Below are 24,083 nucleotides of genomic sequence, written 5' to 3'. Positions count from 1 at the left end.
ACGGGACGATGATGCGTGCCCAATTGTCGCTGAAAGTATGACAATGAACCGAAGGTCCGACTGTTTTCGTTCCCAAAGGACGACCAAGAAAGCGGAATGAGAGCTTGTCGTTCGACGAGACGACGTCGACATCCATTCTGACCGTGATACGAAGGTATGTGTATATCTATACTACTTGCTTTGAGGTGTTCTAAAAGCACTACCTCCAACGTGTTCTGCTCTCGCTATAAAATAATGATCTCGTGTGTGTTTTTGACATGCTAGCATAAGCTTTCACATTACCCGGTGTGTTTATTTCTGTTTTGTAACGCCCGCTTTGACTCTATTAATATGAGATGCACTATCACTTTGCTCGCACGTGTTTTGAGTGATGTTCTCCCTATCGCTATGGGTTCCGTGCTATGGGAAGTAACAAGCGCTATGTAAACTAACATGTAGGTTGTTCTCGCATGCATTTGCTGGTCAGTGCTTCATCGAAAACGTTCCGTGACTCAAGTATAAGACGTATTGGGCAGTGTGTTGGCACTCCTTCACGCCAAGTGCTGGTGTCGCCACCACAGTGTTCATTTTCGTTCGTTTCTTTGGGCGCACAAGTTAACCCAAGAAAACCGGAAAGAGCTCATTTCGTGAGGACGCCTTGCTACCTGCTTGCCCCCTAGCGTGCTCGTCAGCATGGCCCCACCTATGTATCAATGTATTCTTGAGATACTGTATCGTTAGCACCAGGGTTGGTTGAAGAAAAACTGTCCATCTCTCAAAGAACAGCAAGTGCCACAAAAATTAGGGTGTTGTTTTACTTGTACATAAACGAAAGCTTCCAAGAACAATATTCTCGCGGCAACAGAGAAATCTGACGTCCCGGCCAACGTCCATAGAGTTCAATGCATTTGCCCGCTCTCGACAGCGAACAATTTTTAAAAAAGTACTCCCGCAGTAACGAATAATTTCAGCTGCTGATCCGCAACAATTTATTTTTTCAACCGATGAGGTAGTTTGGAACCCAGAATTTCGAAAATGGCAGCACCGCTCATTCGAAAAGTTGGGCACATACGGTTCCTGCAACAGGCATCGGTGCGACCATTGCTGTTTACATTAGGCCGGATGATAATGATGATGATAGTAACAAGGCATCTTTATTTCGCCAAGAACAGTTCTTTGCCGACGCCGCTGTTGGCAACTACGTCGGCACATGATACTTTAGGTGACGTCATGCCGACAGACGTTCTGTAGACTAACTACTTGCTGCCGCGCGTCTCTCCGTGTGCACGCCGAGATCTCCCGCACTTTGCTTACGCGCAGTGTTCTTTGACCTTTCGTAATGATGACGCCTGCTGTTAAGAAAGGCAAGTATGTTCGCGCCAAGGTCTTGGTGCTTTCGATATCATTCGCACTTTCTTCGGCGCCCACGACGACGACGAAGCCATCCAAAGCTTCTTAAGCTGCGAGGCTCTAGCCGTCAAGCTCCTTCAAAGCAACGTGAAACTGAGCACGACCAGCCCTTCATTAAATTAATTTTGGCTGTGCGAAGTAATTGCTGTGCGCGTTTTTCTATTTTCGCGACAACGAAATTCTCACGAGAACGAACGAAAATCGCTTCCTCGGCGATTTTGTTATTGCGGGGTTTGACTGTACATGTGCTGCTGTGCCTTTGAAAGGTATCCTCTCAGAACAGGCGTTATTTCTGTATCTTCTTGAAGGTATTTAAACACTCCTTTATTTCCATAAGGCAACGCAGTCTTCTGTGACACCTGCGAACACTTGGTTAGGAAAAGGCGAGATGAGCTGGAGTTCTGACGTGCATTTGTGTTCGTAGTTAGCTTCCTACAGCTGCTTCGGCGACTTTAAGCGGCATTATTATTAACAGTAACCGTCTCTGAAGCACCATCCCCTCGTGTATTTCCTTGAAGTATGTGCTGATGCACATTTGGATGCCTATAGACAGCTCAAGGACTTCCGTGTTTTGAAATTTAGCAAATGAAGGGGATGTGGAGCAGAAAGCCTGTAATATACCGTTTGTTACTTTTTTTTTTCAATGGTTTGCAGGTGTGACTTTCACGAGACATTTTCGGAAAACAGAAGATTTTCATGTCCGTAGCAATGACCATCATCCTGGTTCTGTGCTGACAAACATACTTGTGGCAGCTGCACTCTACTGAGAACTACATTTTCATGAAGACAGATATATCAGAAAGCTCAGAACCACTCATCTAAGGAAATTGCCGAAGTTTACCGAATTAATAGGAACAGTTTACATGCCTTCTTTGGGCACATGTGTGTATTTATGCGTGTGAGTAAATAAACAGTAATAAAACGCCACTACTGGAAAGAGAGTATATTGTAACTGCTAAAGCGAGTCATGTTTTTCCCATCAGACCTGGATTTATATTTCTATTTCTTCACTAAAGTCACTTTTGGCGCCTCACGCGGCAAAAAAGCGAAGGTGCATATGATTGGGATCATGTGACGTTTTACTGGTGCACTATATGGTCTCTATATCAATGTTCAAATACAGTGCCCTTTCTATTAAAATTTTATTAAAATAAAATATGCCAATATACCTTCATTAGCAGACAGTAGAACAGGGGCGCCACCTTTGCTCGACGTACGATCCGATGCTCGTGGACGGCAGCACGTGGCATCCGCGATTAGCTCCGGCAACGCGCCGTTGGCGGAGCTATTAGCGGAAGTGAGGGGCAGCATGGAAGTTAGCTGAGGGACTACGGGCACCTGTTGAAGTACCGCGAGTGTCTTGCCCGCCAAGCGGTATCGCCACGTTGCGCCCGTCAGGAGCCTCCACCATCGCGCTGCCACCGCAGCGCTAATGCGGCCACTTTTTCGTCACTGTTGGTAGAGCTCCCGCGGGCTTCCATCGGTACGCCTCAGGGGCGTAGCCAAGTGACGGGGGCTGGGGGGTTCAACCCCCCAAAAATGTTCAATTTTGCATGTGTATATATACGCACACATAAAACGCACTCCCCCCCCCCCCCTCCCGAAAAAAATTTCTGGCTACGCCCCTGGTAAGCCAAGGTAAGGGAACGAAGGCCCATCGAGCGCCGCGTGGCTGCTTACACAAGCAGGTTTTCTTTTTTTTTTTTTTACATCTACGTGAGGTAAAGGCGCCATGACACGGTCGCCCAAAGATTTGTGGTTTTCAGCGAAAACTAGACGTAGAGGGTCTTTATGCCTATACGGATTTCAAAAGTGGGCCGTAAACGAATATTTCAGTGCAAAACAAGCCCTAGAAGTCGCCGGCTGTAAACCCCGCCCACTGCCGGCGACCGCCATTTTGCAATGGCGCGCGTGACGTCATGTGCAGCACAGAACGGAGCCGTCGTCTTCTACCAAAGTTTAAGCCGCTGCAAATCGTTCAGTTTTAGTGCCAAGCTGAAGAAAGCTAAAGTATCTATATCACGAGCAGTTGACCACGGAACAATATCGTTCGCCGCAATGCAGACGCTTGTACAGCTGGCTGCTTGTTACGTCACGGCTCGCGAGTGCACCAGTGTTGCCTGACTCTCTGGCCGCACGCGTTTCTATAAAAATATTCGATTATAAATAAAGTGCTCGACCAAATGCGCTACCATTTCGCCAGCTTATTTGTGAATGCACAAGGATTAATCCACATAACACAGATTATGATCGAAAATTGGGTGTCATGGCCCCTTGAAGGATTTCTGTACAGAAGGCTAGGCGATTGGCCTTGTTGATAAAGCTTATTGAAAAATGTTAAGCGCTAGTGATGAAGAAATTAGAAGGAATGCACAACACGGCCGCTCGTGTTGTCATTCTTCGTTCTTTTCGACACCTGTCACTTTTTCTTAGCTTGATTCACACAGTAACTGGCCTTTGCTGATGTTTTGGTAGATGTTCATGATATGAAAAGGTGAAATCACGGATGCTTGCGTCGTAATCGAATGTCGATGAATGAGCAAATGGAGATAAACACTCGCCGAAGAACGCCCACAGCCGACTACAAGTTGGACCTGCTCTTTTTTTATTATTTTAATGCGCCACTAGACAATAAGAGCATTTTTGTTGTGGATGCGGCAATGAAGTAAGGAGCAAGATCAATAAAAAAAAGAAAAGCAGCGCCTAATTGGCAGACAGCCTGCTTCTGAGAGACCGTTGCGCGATTCGACGATTTTAGTATCACATGGCTACATTGTTTGATTATGTTCATGTTGGTCAATATTGAATGCGCACGCAGTTATCCTCGGCAATTAGACAAGTAGCAGGCGCCAGAAGTGGCGGCCTAGCCAGCGTCACGGGCAAATACAAACGAAAATACGCGGTCGCAGTCACTATGTGTTCCTTTTATTATCTGTGTGTGTTTTTATATATGTGAGACAAGTTCGTCTCAGGCTTTGGGCGTAACAAACCAAGAAAAAAAAACATGGTTGATCCCTCCGTCATAGGAATCGGAATAACACGAAAGTAAAGCGTGCCCTTACAGAAGTATTTGAATGTTTACTGTACATTGATATAAGAGAGTTTGCACAATGTATATTTATGTCTGGCAGCTAATGGCATCGTTTAACGTGTATGCACCCACTTTGATGATTGGTGGTACATCTACATCCCGACGACTAACGTCCCTGCTAAATGATTAAACAAGCCCTTGTGGTAGCTGTAGTAGTTAACGGTGAAAGCGTCTTCAGAGAACGAGGTGTGATAGCCAGAACAGCATCGCACATTGGACGCAGAACTTGGTCGCCATCCAGCGGCATGTTAAAATGTGATTCAACACCACGGCCGGACTAGAGGGAAACGCAAAGCGCGTCGTGCCGCCCCGGTAGCCCGGCCGCGATTTTTCTAGGGGCGAGCGCGTGAGCGGGGAACGCGGTATTACAGCCAGGTGAACAGGGGCGCGTCCCAGAGCAATGAGCGAGGACGACGCATTTACGACGCCTGGCTAAGGTCGCCACCTCGCGTTGTGTTAAGGCATTGACAAAATTGAACTTCTATTGAAAACGCGCCGAATGGGACGGACGTGTAACGCGTAGCAGGTGCTAATCGTGGAGGCCACAGTAATGACGAATTACATTACTTTACCGCTCCCAGAGGGCAACACCATCCTGCCGACCGGGAGAGTGGCAGATATAAAAGGCGCGTTTGTAAAGCCTCTAGAGTGTGTGACCGTGGCGCATTGGATAGCGTGCCCGGCATCTGTTGTTGCAGACCGAGCGGTCGTGGGTTCGATGCCCATTGAAGGAACCTTTTTTTCTTTGCCATCTGATCGTGTATATTTTATCGACGTCATTTCCGTGACGGAAATACGTCACTGAAGTCTTGGTGGACCCCGGCATAAAACACTTTCGTGTTAAAAAACAGTCTTTCAACAGTATAAATATCCTCTAAAATTTGAGAAAGTGACGGGTACCCTATAGTTTAGGGGAAAAACAAACCTACTCTTTCTAAAATCGCTCTGATTGAGCTATGATACTGATGCAAACTAATTCAAGTGAACGTTATATCTTGAACGAACCACAGTCGTTGAAAGAACAACATTACTTTTTTACTTGCACGTCGATCGCACCAAAACAACCTTGAAGCGTACACATTTACTCCCTAAATTCTACCAAAAGCCTTTAAATTTTCTCAAAATGGTGCCACGTTGATAAATCTACAGATGTGTTCAATTCTTTTAACCTACAGAAATTTCAATGCGAAGAATTATCGTTCAAAAGAAAGCTGGCGCTATTCACAGCTTGGCGCAAGGAAACTCTCACTGGCGCGTTGTCGAGGTGTCTTTGTCCCCGCCGAGTTGCCGTAAGTGTTCACATTGTGGACTGAGCAAACTTCCAAAGGCGGGCTAGTTTATACATCTTTCAGAACGCGGATTAATAGCGCTAACAACGGACAAAGAAAAGAAAAAACGCCAGCGTCCCGTGTTTAGGCCTTATTCCAGATACATTAGGGCATCCAGCAACGTAAGAGTTGTTATTTCAACTGAAAAACATTCTGACGCATTACATTAGGGTTTTGTTTTTCTTCGAAAACGGTGCAGAGCGATGGAACCGACGCTTAGCTGCCGTAGTCGCCAAGGGCAGCAGGCGCGACTGCTTGCCGCTGTCCCGACGAGGACGCGCTCGCTGCCGCCAGAGGCACTCGCGGCGGCGCGGAATTAGAGGTGCAACGTGCCTATGGGGACTTCACGTGATGACGACCACTCGGAAAATATTCTTTACCGGCTTTTGATATTAGAACAGTTGAAAATGGCAAAATGAAGGTGGTTAGCCTCAGTTGTACTCGCTCCTGTGAACGTAGAACGTTGAGCGTTATGAACAGTTTCCAAGGAGGGTCATCAGAATTGCTATCAACCCACCGTGTTGCTGGAGGAGGCACTCATACTCTTTTTTTAGTGGCTTCTCAATTTGAAAAATTCTGCTCACAAAATATCCACGCACTTTTCATATCAACCGCTGTCGATATAACCGCTACTCAGACAGAGCTTTTCGTCGCGCCGTGAAATACCGGGTCGAGAAAAATCCCTTACTTATTTCGTTATTTTGTTGGGCCATCAAACATTGCTCTTACACACGTTCGATGGAGCGCAATTTTTCCTTACCCTCAAGCGGAATAAGTAACTGGATAGCCAATAAATAAGACATCATGTATTCACAACGCCAATCATAACAAAAGGCAAGATAAAGCTATTACACGTGTAAAACTCGCTGCGATCATTTATTCTTTCACGCGAGGCGATGGTACGCGCTTCACCGCCTCCCGCGCTCTCGGTCAAGACGCGTGACGTCACGGCGGCAGTGAGCAAGCGTAAAGTTATTTTTCTATGCGGCGTTGGTTCACCTGCGGCAACCGTGGAAGCCTTAATACAAAAGGTAATATGAGCACGAAAAAAAACTATGTGGCTGAGCTAATTAACGTGGCTGAAATATTAATGTGGCTTACAAGACCGCCTGCGCTGCCATATTTATATGAGGTATAGCGCAAAGTCAGTCAGGTTACCAGCAGGTATGCTTTCCCTCTTGTACTAGTAAAGGCCACGACTGCACGCGTGAGTAGCCACCAATTCGGCACCGCGGAGTAAGATATTCCGTGTTCGGCAACAAATGAGGTCACCCGCCTATGCCAAAGCGTATGCTATTAATAAAAATATCTGGCGGTTAACGTCCCAAAACCCCGATATGATTATGAGAGACGCCGTAGTAGAGGGCTCCGGCAATGTCGACCACCTGTGGTTCTTTAACGTGCACTAAATGTAGTACACGGGCCTCAAACATTTTCGCCTCCATCGAAACTGCAGATGCCGCGGCCGGAATTCGATCCCGCGACCTTCGGGTCAGCAGTCGAGTGCTGCCATAACCTCTAGAACACCGTGGCGGGGCGCCAAAGCATATGCTGCGCCTCAACAAGAGGAGGTGGTTCTGGCAAAAACAACACCTCACAGTTTCTTGAAAACTCCACAGGTGTGCTTTACCGCATACCTTCGTCTTGGGACAAGTTTGGACACACCGGCTTTTGCATAAACGAACGAGTGCGGGAACAAGCGTCAACTGTCAGACATAAAATGTGCGCTTGCTAGCTCACTGTGATTGCTGCAGCGCTTCTCAGGAAGAAAGAAGAACGCCGTCGAAAGAGAAGCTCCGGACGTCATCAACGTTGAATATGATGACACTTACGCGTCTTTAGCTTTGTACACGACAAAAAGCGCTGTGCTGGATCTGTTGCGATGAACTTCGAGACAATTATTTGTTATTTGCCTCCTTTATCCCGTGCAGCATATATAGGCAGAGGATTCAAGGCCTATAAAAACAGTTGGAAGGGGCTCTCATTCTCTCTTCATCGTTTCGCGATTGCCTTGAATTCGTGCCCACAGTTAAAATTATTTAGAAGCAAGTATCTACCCTCAACTCCTCTTTTGTTGGCTTTGCTTGGGGGTGCATGGCTGTGATTAAGAAAAACAGGCTTATCGATCATTTCCCGTTCACTCGTTCGCATATAATGCGTAGTTCATACTGGAAGAAGGTCTGAGAAGTGGGCAGAATAGGCAGAAATTCCCGTTTCGCAATGTGGCAAATTGGATGACTTTCAGAGCACTGCGGAGGATGATCCTGTGGAAATATTCCACGATGTTCGAGGGAGTCATGAATAAGTCTACTCACCTCTGGGTTTGTACGCGCCAGTTTCTCGTTTATTTGAGTCCAATTTGTAATCGGTGGTAGGCCCAGGTGGCGGCGCACTGTGTTGTAGTCTGGAAGACCATTGTCACGACCCCGCATAATGTCCAACGCCGCAAGGTCACGCCGAGTGAACTCCACGGGACCGAAGAGCTTGTCTGTAAAGCAAATCACAAGTTTGAAACCAGATTGAATAGAACGGAAAATTTCGCAAACTGTACTGATTTGTCGATGGAATGCAGTGCTCGCGCAAGACGTTTCGATTACCTCAAAGTAGTATACCCTAAAGGGATATCTTCAAAGTTTGCGCCCAGGACGTTTCGGTAGCCTTTCCAGTTGTATCCCTGATTGTTTTCCAATGGTATGCTCCAGGCATTGAGATTAGCAGTACAGAAACCGAGAATAACAAAGAGCTGAGCTAGTTGGTGACTATTTTCTTTCGAAAAGACGGCGTGCAAACACGGACTCAAGAAAGAAGTCAAGACACCACAAACGCCGACTAACAACTTGTTAGCTGAGCTAGTTGGTGACTATTTTCTTTCGAAAAGACGGCGTGCAAACACGGACTCAAGAAAGAAGTCAAGACACCACAAACGCCGACTAACAACTTGTTAGTCGGCGTTTGTGGTCTCTTGACTTCTCTCTTGTGTCCGTGTTTGCACGCTCTGTCTTTTAGAATGAATAGGACCTGACAAACGTTTTCCCACACGCTATTCTAGCCTCTCAAAGCGTCCTCCTTTCTGCCCACTGCATAAAATTAATATTGATGAGGTTTTCCGCGGAAGCAAAATTAAGAAGCAACTCGCGCAACAGGCATTACTGAAGCCTCGTTAAGAAGTAAACCGTGTTTCACTCAGCACTACTAAGGAGTGGTCACTCCCTGAGCCTTCTGAAAATGTTCCATGTGGAATGAGGCAAAAGAATATAAGGTAAGTTGAAATAAAAGAAATATGCCAATAGACATATCACCACAAGAAACACGGACAGAAAGCCGTCTTAAGCGACTCTATTCTGCTTTGTTTAGTTTTTTGATCGGGTCGACACAAGTTGCGAATACAAGCACACCCAGCAGAGACTCACCTCGGACGTCTGAACAGAGGATGTGGTCTTCTTTCTCGGCGATCTGAGACGCCATTCCCAGGATGAACTCGTCGATACCAGAAGCAGGCAGCACTTCCTGCGCAATGGCCAGTGAGTTCTACATACGAATTTCTCACGAAATTTGCGATTTTTAATCAAAATAAAGCTGAATTAAAAAAAAAGAAGCAAACGTGACTATAAGAAAATTGGGCAGGTGCTTACTCAGTATTTAATAAAGGTAACAACGGCTGACAATCAGACATGTCAATGCCGATACTGATTTTATCGGCGCACAAATGTGGTGATGTGTTGGGACTAGAGGCCGGATTTTAGGCAAAAGCCTATTTTGTTCCTTGCGTTCTTATCGCGCCACTTTGATATATGAGCATGAATTAGACGTTAAGAATGACTTTTACAGTGTTTTATAGTGCCTCTAAATGCCTCTTTATGCCTTTGTGCCTATAAAAGCCTATTTTCGAAATAGCCACCTTTTTCGCTTTCAAGCGCAGTTTGATACCATTATTCGTGTTACCGGGCAACAGTGACTGATCGGACCTTGATGGTGCTCAACTTATTCCTCTAGTTGAGCCAAATTCTCGCTTTCTTGTCGTATATACAGGTCACGCACGTGTTTCCCTTCAAATTATTTGCACGTATGTAAACATTTACTACGCCTACATTTGCGACATTGGAGGCCTAAAACTCGTTTAGCCTGCCTATTTTTGGTGCCTAAAACCTTGTTTTACCTGCCTATTTTTAGTGCCTAAAACGCGTTTTTAACAAGAAAGTGTTTAATGCCGGGGTCCACCAAATACATCCGTCACGGATATGTTGTTGATAAAATGGACGCCAACGGGTGAGAAAGAAAAAACCAAGAAAAACATACACCGCTGGGAATCGAACCCACGACGTTGCGGCCGCGACGGCAAGCGCCCGACACCCTACCGAGTAAGCTAACTCGGGAGATGCTAGATAAGGCGCGAACGCACCTTATATCTTTCACACATTCTCTTTCGCGGCGGGCAGAGTGGGGCGGTGCCGCCGTCTGTGAGATGTGAAAAGAAGTAATGCTTCACGATCGACACTTACTAGCGCTTACTCCGAGATTGCACGCGATATCGGAGGTCATGGTTAAAGCGTCTCGATACCAGAGCGGTAGACTGGCCGCGCTGACGTCGCCGAGGCACCCTTGACGCAGCTACGTTCTTTGCCGTTGGCTTCGTGTTAGCGTGCGTCGGCTCATCGGAGTAGTGCAGCTTCCACGTGCACCAACGGGATTTCTCTGCAGCCGACTGCTTCAATTGCAAATGCACCGACTAACAAAACTGCTGCAATATGCGTTGCAGAAAGGACGCGATTTCGACGGGCGAATGTCATTCCTTGGTGGAGCGAGAGCAGCGCCTGCGAAACAGAGGCCAGCGGGACGCACGCGTTTGCGGCTCAGGCTACGAACCTCTACCTCCTGTGCTGTTGAAGCGCAGTGTGTGAAGTGTGTGTGTTGAAGCGCAGTGTGTGTGTTGTTGAAGCGCACTATGTATGCATGAGCACAGGCGTCGGCTACCCATTACTAGAAAGCGCACACCGTGCCATTTCTCTTCTTAATTGACGACGCTTTGAAGAAGTGCATACCGGGTACCAGTGTTGATTATGAGCTTGTTGATATCATCCTTACGCGGGATTCACGATTCGCTGTGTCCAAATATATGTTCACACCGTCAGCTACCACAACGATTTAATCACGATCATGGGCGTTAGTCGTCGCGATAGAGACATGCTGTCAACATGGGTGCATCCACGTCAAACGGTGCTATAGCTGCCAAACACGAATAGACATTGTACAAGCTCTCATATATCACTACACAATAAGCACTACTTCTGTGAAGACACGTTTCACTTTCGTGTTATACCTATTCCTATGACGGAGGGATCAGCCATGTTTTTTTCAATGACTAAAAATCCGGCCTTTAGTTATGGCACCACCTAATATTTGTGCCCTTATTAAGGCCGACGTTTGCTCCTGTCTCATAGTTTTTTCTATGTTTTCTCCCTTTTTGCCACAAGAAGGGTGCATTAGCTAACTGCATATTGACTGCCCTGGTGATCGTTGCGGTTATCGCTGTGTCGCGACCTTGTTCTCTAAGCTGCTGAAGAGAAAGAGCCATGGCATGAAAAGAAGCTCGCGCGCCAAGAGCGTGATCTTATATCAGGTTACCTGCAGTTTTTATTTTTCTCGCTTTCTAGGAAGGTACCAAGACTTCTACGGTACTAATGAGTGTTTTATTTACAGAAAGGCAGAGAGGTTGGCGTGAGATACAGTTTGCTCTGGCCTGCTACTCTGCACCGGGGAGGGGAGAGCGAAAGAGTGATGAATGACGATGCTAAGGTAGGGAGATGAGAATATAGTCCCGCAACGCTGAGGCAAATCTAAAGACGTGCATCCAGTCCAGATGCTTGTAAGAAGGCTACGACTGCTTCTATAACCGCATTTGTGCTGCTCACATGAGGCCAAGGACCTAACACAACCTCATCGGTTAATGGTCTGCTATGATATTGTCCAATCCAGGGGCTCAGTTCTTTGACGTTCTCGTGCGTGTGCTGGAAAGGCGCTAAATATATGTTCAAGTGTTTCAGGTAACGTCTTGTGAATGCCACACCAAGACGAACGCGGTGAATCATGCAAGTCATGATTTGCTTTAGTTTGTGAGGCATACGGAACTTCATTTCTGGGTCCCATTTATGTAGCCGCTCGCACTGGTTTTCAGGTTTGTTACAATGCACTAAGGTGGAGTTGCGCATTTCAGGCCGATGTCAGGCGTTAGTGTCTGTTCGCGAAAACGCAATTCACGCTTCCGGCGCGTCATTTAAGCTTTTTTAGCTTCAGCGTCAGCCTCTTCATTCCCCATTACGCCTCACTGAGCAGATATATACTGGAATGCTCCACGATGTCCATTTTTCATAGCAATTGGAAGAAGCTCTGCAATTTCTATCGATAAAGTAAGATACAAGCCTTGTCTCATGACGCAATCGATGGTTGGAAGAGCAGCTTTGGCATCGCAGAATAACGTCCGTCTACGAGCGTGCTGTGCGAAAATTAATCGTATTGCCTCGCGAATGAAAACAAGTTCCGCGGCAGTTGATGTGGTCTTGTGATCTAACTTTAAACGTCCAGCGATGGTCATCTGCGGAATGACAAAGCGGACAAAGGATACTCTTTCCGTCAGTGGGGCCCGAACCCACAACCTTTGAACTGCGCGTCCGGGGCTCTACCAAACGAGCTTCTACGGAGGGCGTTCAGCCGTCCACTTTGTTGGGTATGTTTATGCGAGTAATCCGTGGGAGTGTTGACCGGCAGCCCAGCACCGCTTCAAGCCAAGGCAGTGAGTGTGGAACACTTGTTTTGGGTAGGGGGCTTCACCTACCAAGTGATCTTTACACGAGGTGGCAGTTGACCGATAAACCCTCGCATGCTATCTAAAGGCACTGAATCAATCAATCAATCGATCAATCAATCAATCAATCAATCAATCAATCAATCAAAAAGCGTTATTACTCACATGAAGTCACGTCAGTTATGTTATAAAGGTAGGGCCCCGTAACTCGCGTAGGAGTTGTGAAGCGGGCCCTTATGTCATATTCTCTTATACAAACACAGAGCGCGTGAGAAATGTGTATGACGCTATGAATATAAGACATTTTCATCAGAGAAGGAACGAGAGTATAAAAGAACATAGGTTAGTTTAGTAGCAAGTAAATGACTATGGTTCTGTTAGGTCTGCGGGTAGTTCGCTCCAAAGATGTGATGCGGTATGCGTGAATGTAAATGATACATAGTTAGTGTGAGATTTTCGAATGGTTAAACTATTGGAGGTCACTGATCGTATCGGGTAGGGGGTATTTTGGTAAGCAATTTTTACTGAGGGACACTGTATGATTTTGTGCATGATTTTATGTAGTAAAATGAGAACGTGGTAATCGATGCAGTGTTTCACAGGAAGAATGTTAAGTAATGGGTATGCGAACGTCATTGAATCCATTCTTTTTAGAAAGAGAATCGCTCGGAGCGCTGTGTTTTGTGCAGCAATAATCGGCAATAATGTGGTGGGGTATGCGAGGCCATAAATGGTAACAGCTTATGCAATGTGCGAATGTATAAAGCTGATATAAAGAGTGCGAAGGCTGTGCAAAGGAAAAATGTAAGGCAGTTTATATAATATCGGGATTTTCTTATATATGGATAGCGTTGTTTCATGAATGTGTTTATGCCGCTTTAGTTGGCTGTCGAGGTAGACGCCGAGAAATTTCGTCTGATTAACCCGTTCCAAAGGAAAGCTGTTGAAGTTCAGCGACGTAGTGTTCATTAGTGGGGTGTTTTTGCCAATGAAGACTATATAGTTGCTTTTCTTTGTGTTTGCGAGAAGACAATTAATTTGGAGCCACTTAGATAGCTTTTGCAGGACATCGTTACCTTTTTTTGTAAAGCCCAGTTTCCGTTTCAGCAGTCAGGAAGATATTCGTATTGTCTGCGTATAAAATGCATTCTTCTGAGAGATAGTCAGATAAATCGTTTATGTATGACCGAAAAAGAAAAGGGCCCAAAATGGATCACTGGGGAATTCCACTGTTAGTTACTCTTTCAGATGAGGTGATGTTGTTGACCATCACATACTGCTGCCGGTTTCTGAGATACGGCTTAACGGTGCTCCACGAATGCCATACCTTTCAAGCTTTTGCAGCAGTATGTCGTTGTTCACAAGATCGAAAGCTTTGGTTAGGTCCATGAAAATCCCCATAGTTAATAACTTTCTTTCTATGTTTATTTTTGTTTTTTTCTACGATGTCAATTCACGCTGTTTCAGTAGACTTTCCTTTTAGATATCCGTATTGTTCTTTAGCATAAATGTTTTGAGCTGTGAAATACTTTTCTAGTCCGGATAGTGTTACCTTCTAAAAACCTTTGAAAACCATTTTCATTATTTTGTTCTTTCATAGCCAGGTCATCGTGCCGGCAGAGTTGATGCCTTCACAGAGTATGCGAGGTCCGCTATCACCTCGTTATTGGTCCGCTATCACCTCGTCTAAAGACCATATGCTAAGTGATGCCCTCTGGCATATAAAGTGTTTCACACTCGCCGCCTTGGCTACAAGTGGCGCTGGCAAACACTCCCAAGGATCGCATGCACAGAAAGATCAAATAGAGCGGATGGGGGAAAGCCCTTCATCGTAGCTCCATGGGTAGAGCTTGTCATTCCATGGTTGTCGGTTTGGACCAGCGGAATAGGTTCGTGTGCTATAAATTATTTCAATTATAACGAATAGTGTTCCGTATGCTATCATTGGCCTAATTGTCTGATAGATTCATTTCTTTAGGAGAACTTCTCTTGGCCCAGTTGGTGAAATGAGCAGTTGGATGATATGTGGTGTTTTATGACGCAAGGGCCATTTGATGGCCAAGGAGCGTCAGGTCATGGGACAAAAAAGATGTCATCAATGATTATGGTAAGTGGCTGTACAAGGGCCTTAAAGTTCTACGCGCTAAGGGCGGGTAAAACATATATGTTTTAAAATAATCAGAGCGACGTGAAAAGTGTGCGCAGATATATATATATATATATATATATATATATATATATATATATATATATATATATAAGATGAAATTATGGCGACGACATAGGGAGCGAATGGCACTTGTGCCTCCTCAAGTCCTTTGTGTCGAAAGACCTGGAGGCAAGTGCTTTTCTTTGAGAGTACTACCGCAGCAGCGGCCTCTGTTCAGAGGTCGTTCTGCGGCGGCCTGGGAATGTAACATTAAATGCATGTACATCTTTGAGGAAACCGATGAGTGAATCATGTTTAAAAACAGGTTCGCTGCCTATGAACATTGAAGGATGGAGTGGAAGATGTCGGTGGTATGACGGAAAATGCATTTCTCTGATTGCATCAAATTGGGTGCGTTGAAGGAGGACGAGAAGTACAGTGAGTGGCGCGCCGCATTTCTCACGCATGGGTGGGTCACCACCGGACAAAAGGTGTGTGTATGTGCTGTGTGTGTGTCCTATTGTGATGTGATTCTACAAAGTGTGACTTCTGTATAGCCTGACTTTGACACCGGTGACTAGCCGCCAAGACGCGGCATGATGACATGGAATTTATTTTGGGTTTCTCTATCCCACAAGCGCTGTCAGGGTGCCCTTAATGATTTCTTAAGGGGCATGGGGTCCAATGCAGGGACTGCAACTGATGGATTGGCAGCGTTTCCTTGGACTGACGCAGCTAGTTTGTCTGCCATTTCCTTCTACCTAATGGTGTCCTAGACCCAGCACAGTTCAGCATGCTGTTCGAGTGACTGAACGGTACGTAGAAGTGAACACAGCGAGACGATGACAGGGTTTTTGTGTTTCTTGAGGGTTTTCAATGCTTTTACGATGCTTAATAATAATATCTGGGGTTTAACGTCCGAAAGCCACGATATAATTATGAGAGACGCCGTAGTGGAGGGCTCCGGAAATTTCGACCACCTGAGGTTCTTTAACGTGCACCTAAATCTAAGTACACAGGCCTCAAACATTTTCGCCTCCATCGAAAATGCAGCCGCCGCGGCCGGGCCAGCAGTCGAGCATCATAACCACTAGACCACCGTGGCGGGGCAAAGATTCGACGGCTTTCATTCACTACTAGATTGCGAACGCCGACGACTATGCTCGACATTATCGTTGCACTGACCCCCTTATTCTAGAACGTCCCTTCGCACAACACTCCACCTTGACTTGTGAAAGTCGATAGGATCGCCATATCTAGGCAGAACAAGCAACTGCATATCAGCGATAATCTGCAGCGATTCGTGAGCAGCGTGGCGGCATTTTGAGTGGAGCAGCGGCGCTGTGCCGGTCAATTGAACGACGAACTACGATTCGAGGCTCGCTCGAGAATACGCGGGTAAGTGTGTCACTAGTTTTTCTGGTAACAAGTTCGCCCAATAAAGAGTTTGTCTTTAACCATCTTACTGCCACCTCCTTCGCCGTCACCACCACGTGAGAATACATTGAAACTGGTAAAGCTATTAAGCTGTCAGGGGCTTGTATTGACGAAATCTGAATGATATCTTAATGTGCTATAAATGGCACCTCAAATACCACTCAACAGGTGTCGAAATTTGTACACGTACCGTTTTAGTTCCGTTATCGGAAGCTTGTTTACCACTCACGCGATTGACTGCTGCACGCCACTTATTTCAAGCGGCGCTGGCTTCTGGTAAACAAGGTCAGCAGAAGCCGAACATTCAAAAACACACTGATTACCCGCTCAATACCTTCCGCCCAATGGATTTGAACAAAAAGAAACGTTTCAGTGGTCAATATTCACACAGCTCAGAGTATGCCCTGATGATACTTCAAGCACAACGTAATCCTCTATAATGTTTCAGTAGCTGTTCAACAATAACTGAACAGTCAGAAGCCTAGTCAGAACAGTCAGAACAGTGAGACGTTTTCATTCAACAGCAAGAAGCAAGAACGCAGCAGCGAACAGAAAGAAAAGGACTCAACCTTAATGCATCTGTCCGTGGTTCGCGGATAATTCAAATACGATAATCTCCAAGGAATTTGAATAAATGCCAGTGCTCAGAAGGCATCAGTCTTTTGTAAAAAAAATTACACCCTTTCCAGCTAAAGGGGACCATGAGGCGATCCGAAGCCGGAGCACTTGCACGATCGCGTTCCGTTGGCGTTCGTTGAGCATGCTACCGACCTCGCGTCGTGGAACGCGAAGAGGAACGCTACGCGCGTCTTGTCTTCCCTCAAGCCTGGCCGTTAATTCTCACAGGGCGAGCGGGGAACGCGGTCGGCAGGCGTGCGAGTGGGGGGCAGCGTAGGAGAGGAGAGAGAGGGGGAGGGGACGCGCATGCGCTGGTGCTCATCGCGGCGTTGCGCAGGAGAGAATTGCGGCATGTCTAGCCCGCGTTTCAGAGGAAGAGTGGAAAGGGAGAGGGGGAGTGGAAGTGGAGAGGGAGAAAGGGAAGAGGGGGAGCGGAGAGGGTATGCGCATGCGCAGTAAGGGTGGTCACGCCGCACACCACCACCACAGAATTGAACTCCGCCATAAGATACTTCGCATCTAAAATATGGCAGCAAACATGCGCGTTGGTAATGTTATTACTATAGTGCCTAGAATAGTTGGCGAGTTGGTTCGTCGTACATGAACTGGTATAGCGCATTACGGGGAAGAAGAAACGGCCGAGCAGACCGACACCCTCTGTCCTCTTGTGTCGGTCTGTGCCGACCGCGGGCGTCGCGGTGGCACGGAGAATGATGCCTTCACCCGGCGGCCACCAGACGGCGATAGCCCTAGGGACCATGCTATGGCGAGCGGCGTCTCTAGCCGACGCGCGCGCTTGTGAAAGACGCCGACGGGCTGTCCCAGCCAGTTTTGCGCTGCGGAACGTTGGTTGGGGTGCAAAGCGTAATCGAAGGAATGTGATTTCGTAGCACTAACAAGCGATCGTACGCGCAGTTATCATTAATACGCTGCACGATACCGGCTGTTTCTTCGAAAAATACTATTATATTCGACACATGACCAAAAATGCTAAATCCAAGGCAATTTGTAGCTAATTACCATACATTTACTAATGATCTGTTTATTTTCCTAAGGACACATATTTTACTGATTATCCATTTAATCAGCTAACGACACATATTTTGCTAATCTTCTATTTAATCACCCAACGACACATATTTTACTAATTATCTATATAATCACCTAACGAGGCTCAGTGTAGCAATTATTGAAGTGTTTCTCACAAACGACAGCCGCCGGAGTTATTCTTCGATTTGTGCTCTTTATATTATTCTCGCACTCCGCTAAACTTAATTAAATTTCTGTGTCCACAGGAGCGCTGAATACCACAGGAGCGCTGAATAATGAGACCCGCTCGTTGTTTGAGGGGCAGCCACTCGTACAATATGGGACAAAACAGGTGCTGTCTTTACGCCTCGTTTTCTGCGACCACATCGCGCTTCTGTGAACAGAAACAAGTGCGAAGCGCGCGCACAGAAAACAAACCTAGCAATGACATGCGGAGACACCAGCTACTGGCTCGAAAGCGACAACGCCCCACAAGTTTACAGCAACGGAATATTTCTCAATTCCGTGATCACAACCGACTACGCTTACGAACGGGCACGGCCGCTACATAAAAAAAAAACAGGTAGCGGCCGTGGAACGGGCATCCGAAGCGCAACTGAGCGACGCGCGTGCAACACGCGCGCTTGGCTTGATGCGCCGCTCGGTTAGCATGGTCCCTAAGAGTGTCGCTGTCTGGTGGCGTCCGGTGGAAGGCATCACCGTCGGTGCCATCGTCTCCCATTGGAAACGCTGGGCGGTCGGCACACTAGTAAGTATATTCTAGGCACTATATTATTACTCACCGTTTACCAATGACACTTCAATCTTTTCCAAATAAATTTCAAATGTCACACTGATTACGGTCTCTTTTGCAAAGGCGACCGCAATAATTAGGAAAAAAAGCCGCTTCAACCATCTGAATTATATGCTTACCTCAGAAAGCCACCAGGTGGAACACAGTCGCAGAGCTTTGAATCCATTCTTTGTGTCAAGGAAACGGCAGGAGCTATCCCTGCATAGAAGAAAGTACGGAAGAAAAATACGTCCATCATGAATTCTATCTGGTGGCTCGAGGGATGCACACCGAATCCGTCTTTGTCGTTCTGATGCAGTTGGTATATTAATGGCAATCACGTTTATTTTAGCGACAGCGACAATTAAACAGAGCGTGAAGCGAATCCTGTCGCATTGCGGTGTGTTGCAATAAACAGCGACAAAGTTCTGTTGATACCAAGTTCAGTCCATTAGGCTGCCAAACAAGCCGTGATCAAAGTGCTCTGCACCGGAAATGTTAAAGAGGCTCATCAACCACAGTATTCCTAAATCTCAAACGTGCTTTCATGCTAAAACGCCCCTGCCAGAAATGCATTACAGAAGCTAGTTTACACGTCACCGCACTTATTCATTTGACAGTGATGCGATGAGCGCATTAGACTAACCTGATTACCTGCCTGGCCTTTGGGCTACGACTGGCCACTCTCACAGAAGCGTCAGCCCGCTGCTTTGCATAAAGAAAGTATTGCAGGCATTATCAGCGCTACGTCAACAACTAGGCAACACTCGCACATGGGGACGCTCTTGGTCGTGTTTTTTTTTTTTCTAGAGAAGCGTGGTCCGTTGCCTAAGTAGAGCGCTCGACTTCGATACTATATGGTTCGAGATTCATGTCCGAACAATGACGTTTTATTTATGCTTAGGCGGATTAAAGCGACACTAAACAGAAACAACGAATCGGTTTATATTGACAAATTGTATTTACAGAACTATAATGTCGTTAATTTCATCATCATAGGTGTATTAATAAAGGAGAAAATGAAGTTGAATGTTTCATTTTTAAATTTCCCGCCACAATTTTCACGCTTGACGTCACGGATTTCAAAGTGTATTTATCGTATTTTGATGTCATTGGCTCAACGAAACTTCCTCAAACTTGGTATGTTAACTCTATGGCCCCTCAGAGGACAGTGCACTTCATTTTTACCGTTTGCGAACTACTTAAGCGCTAGTAGGCGCCGTCAAAATATGTGACGCCACGGCGAATGATGCGGAAACTTCAAGGTGGCGTCATCACCCATATTTTCTTTGCGCGATTTCTCGCTTACTAAGCGTGTTCTCGCAGCGAGCGTGGTATTTTTGCTATCGTGAAAGAGTAGTTTACTAATACGAGAAAAATCGTTTTGCTCTTTATTGTCCCTTTAAGAGTAGGCGTACCAACTCTTCAGTTAACGAAGTCAGGATAGCAAGAAGGGGACAGAGTAGGGGGGAGGGCTAGGTTGAAAACCAGATAGCCTCTATTTTGTCATTCGCAGCCAGTCTCCTGTGCTGTCGCGACCTTTTAAAACTGTACTTCAGCTAGCTTCTCGCAGCTTATAGTACGTGATCTAGCTTCGAGATATATTCATAAAGGATCCCGCACTTGATTCGCTATTTGGCTGACGACTCCATAGAGTACTTAACACAACAAATAATTAGATGTGGAAAAACGCTTACGTCCCTGGCGAATGTAAGACCACCAACACCATTTTTATCCCAAAACCTGGTAAGCCCCCTGGCCTCGAGAATCTCCGACCGGTCTCACTCACATCGTGCGTAGGAAAGGTTGCTGAACGTGCAATACTGAATCAATTATCTCGGTACTAGGAAGAGTACGAGGCTTACCCTCACATGGTTCATCTACGCAAGATGTCGTGCTCCTACTGAAGAGCCAAACACTCGGCCACAAGACTGGGGACACGAGAGCAATACTGGGGCTAGACACAGAGAAAGCCTTCGATAATATTCACCATACATTTATACTCAAAACTATTTCAAACCTTGCTTTGGGTAGTCACTTTTATCAATACGTTGAAGCCTTTCTCAGTGGTCGGATGGCAACGCTCAAGGCTGAGGACCTTACATCAGATACAATGAAGCAAGTCAACCGAGGCACACCCCAAGGACCGCTCATCTCGCCAACTTTTTTCAATATCTCTCTGATAGGTTTCACCAGGAGACTCGAAGACATCGAAGGTATTGAATACAACGTTTACGTGGACGACGTCACGATATGACGAACCGGAGGCAGCGACGGAGAAATAGAACAGAGACTACAAGAAGCCGTAAACGTCACTGAAGAGTTTCTATCCCAACGGAACTCCGATGCTCACCAAAGAAATCGGATCTCCTGCTTTACGTACCGAAGAGAAGAGCACAAACCCAGGGAACGGATTCCTCCAGGGAAAAATGACATAACGCTCTATACCATGAGCGTAAGCGTCATCCCAAGGGTGAATCCTATCCGGGTCCTGGAATTGGTTATAGGAGCCAACGGCTCCAATAATCAAACGATTCAACGTATCGCTAAAAAGTTAAAAACGCAATGAGGCTCATCAAGAGTGACTAACCGCTGACAAGGGCTTGGAGAAGACAAGGTCGTCAGACTAGTACGCGCCTTTGTGCTATGTCACTTCGCCTACGTAGCAGCCATGCACGAGTGGCAGAGATCCAGAAGATACAAAATCAATGCATTGTTAAGGAAGGTATTCAAGGTAGCTATTGGGCCACCTACGTACACCGAAACTGAAAGATTCATGCAGCTAGGGATGCACAATACAGTGGAGGAAATAGCGGAGACACAAGAAAGCTCAGTTGCTTAGACTATCCACCACGCGATCAGGAAGGCACATCCTCAAACGGATTGCTACATCGATTAGAGCAATAAGATTAGAGCCAGTGACCTTGTCAGAGAAGAGGCGGCATGTCTTTCAACCATTACCGCTTGGCGTCATGGGTGATCCGTCGTCGCATTTCCCGACCAGGAGCATTTGCGAGCAGCGGCACCGAAAAGGCGGTGGTACCAGCACACAGTCGAGGAGGAGCCGTCCCGCGGCGCGTCGATTGGCCAAAGGAGAGCACGGGGGCGTCGAGTAGCGACTATGGAACTGGAACCTCGATGAAGGTCGGCGATGCGAAGGTAGAAAGTCATCGAGACGTCTGACAATGGTGTCTCAAGGGTTCTCGATGCTCGCGAGCGTGGGGTCTGCAGTGGTGGCCAGTGGCGGTGTGGTAACGGCGTTGAGGCAATGGGTCCGCGAATAGTGCGCCACTCGATCAGCCATTTCAGCGCGGGTGTCTAATGGGACATCACCTGCAGCCGCAAGGGCAGGGACCATGCTATGCGGTAAGCGCTGGTGGAACAACTCCCGCAACAGCTTGTCCTGTTGAGGGGAGGGGGGGCGCCAAGGAGATGCCGCATGCGGCGAAGCAGCTGGGAAGGGTGAGAGTCACCGAGCTGTGTAGCTGTGAGGAGCTTCTGGAGTTTGCTGTGTTAGGACTCAGACTTGCGGGAAAAGCTACTTTCAACGTGTCGAAGGGATGGCTCGCGTACGGCGAAGCTATAACATCCGCTAAGTCTTTGGCTACGGCCGGAGGTAGGGAGGACACAAGCTGCAAGTATACTTGGTCTGTTGGCTCGTGATTTGACATAAACAGAAGTGCGCCTCTACCTGCAGAAACCATGTGCTGGGGCTTTTGGGCCAAAATGGTGGCAGGTTGACATGGAGCGCAGCACCGCTAGGTCTTGCGTCTGCGTGGGCGTCAGGACAAGTAGGAAGCGTGGAAGAGCCGGCGAGATCCACAGGAGATGATTGGGACTGCGTGTTCTTCATCGGGTCACCATTAACTGTCGGGGCTAATACGAGAAAGATCCAGCTCTGACAGCGTTGAGTTTTCGAACTGCTTTTTAACACGAAAGTGTTTTAAATGCGAAGCATTTCTTAGCGAACCTCTGGCACTTTGAGCGTTTCTATCTACGTATCTATCTATCTATCTATCTATCTATCTATCTAGCCGCCTACGTCTGGGCGCTCTCATAATCGCCTCCTTAACTTGTTGTAGACCAAAATTTGCATGGGAGGGTAAGAGGATTTGACGAATATGACTGTCGGGTCAAGACATGAATAACGTGAAAATTCTGTCGCGTACGTCGTCAAACCCTTTCCTACAGAAACGTGTGGCACATACCCGTTTACCACGGGCCGCGGTTTACGGGTATGTGCCACAGGTGATTGACAGTTTATATCTACCCAGGAACGGCGAGAACAGACATTGGTAGCTTAAATGCGAGAGCGTTAAGAAAAACCAACATCGGCAGCGTTGACCGGACGCATGGAAAGAATGAAAATTAGGGTCCCAGCAGGAATCGAACCCAAGCATTCTGCGTGGCAGTCAGGTATTCTACCACAGAGCCACGCCAAGTCTATAGACTGGTTTGGAAAAACAGCCTACGCAGGCGTAATATCGATGCAACGTCAATTGTGGTTGTTGTGCTTGCTATCTAATTTTACAGAAAAGCAATAAACAATACGTGATACTCCTACGATGTGTCCTCCTACGATACAGGCATCATATCAGATTAAAGTCTGTGGCTCCAGTGTTGGCTCCACTTTTGTAGCAGTCTAATATACATTACATTTGTATTCCTATGATTCCGCAAGCTATATTGAAGCATTGCTCGACCCCGGACAAATACATGAATGAAAGTTACGTATGATATCCACATCACCGCACCGTAAAGTGCACTTAGTCCGAAAGAACGACGCAGTGTCCTCTTCATTTCTTACGAGGCTGGGCGATGGCCTCATGCTAACCGAGGATGATGCCAGATTGATTGACAGCCGCTTTGTAGACTAGGCTACGTAGGCCACATACGCCCAGGTAGTGTACGAATACGACAAGCGCCATCCACTGATGTTGGTCTACGTAGCACTATCCTGGCCTACCAGCCTCGGCGGCCTATACCTAACCTACGCGAAGGGTGACTTCGGGTTCCGAGATATCGCCGGCTCTATCGACAGACAATTTGTCGACAAAATGAACGACGCATCCATGAATTTCAACAGCTGTACTATACCGCATACTTCACTACACGTGGACCCCTCGTCACCGCGATTACGACCGGATCCTATAACAAGTCATGACCAGCGGCTGGTGCTCACTGATCACGGAGATGATGACCTTGTTCAAGAACTGTCAAGAAATTGTTTCACACATGCACACGGGCTCGTGAAACGTGCGTGCGTTATCCATCATAAGGGACAAGTATAAGCACTACATATCAGCTTACCGCTTCTGGTGTTGGTAACAGCCACGTTGCCGTTGCCAGTGTTACCGAACCGTAAACAACAGGTTATATAACACATATGCGGCTCTTGAACATATATATGTGCGTATGAAATTTATACAGATCTTTAGCGTCATTTTGCA

General features: G+C 46.7%; 1 protein-coding gene across 1 annotated transcript in view; it reads right to left on the bottom strand.

Annotated features, from left to right (window-relative positions):
* Positions 1–24,083, bottom strand: part of LOC119386466 (dual oxidase) — a 348,909-nt gene that overhangs the window by 155,860 nt on the left and 168,966 nt on the right. Inside the window, exons 9-11 of the mRNA XM_037653749.2 lie at positions 18,774–18,852; positions 9,219–9,315; positions 8,124–8,296 (exon numbers count right to left, since the gene is read on the bottom strand). Of these exons, the coding sequence (XP_037509677.1) occupies positions 8,124–8,296; positions 9,219–9,315; positions 18,774–18,852 (349 nt within the window). The remainder of the gene's footprint in view (positions 1–8,123; positions 8,297–9,218; positions 9,316–18,773; positions 18,853–24,083) is intronic.

Source organism: Rhipicephalus sanguineus, chromosome 3, assembly GCF_013339695.2.
Source record: "Rhipicephalus sanguineus isolate Rsan-2018 chromosome 3, BIME_Rsan_1.4, whole genome shotgun sequence".
In the NCBI taxonomy this organism is placed as follows: Eukaryota; Metazoa; Arthropoda; class Arachnida; order Ixodida; family Ixodidae; genus Rhipicephalus; species Rhipicephalus sanguineus.
The sequence above is the reverse complement of the archived record's forward strand: the minus strand, read 5'-3'. Positions and strand labels throughout refer to the sequence as shown.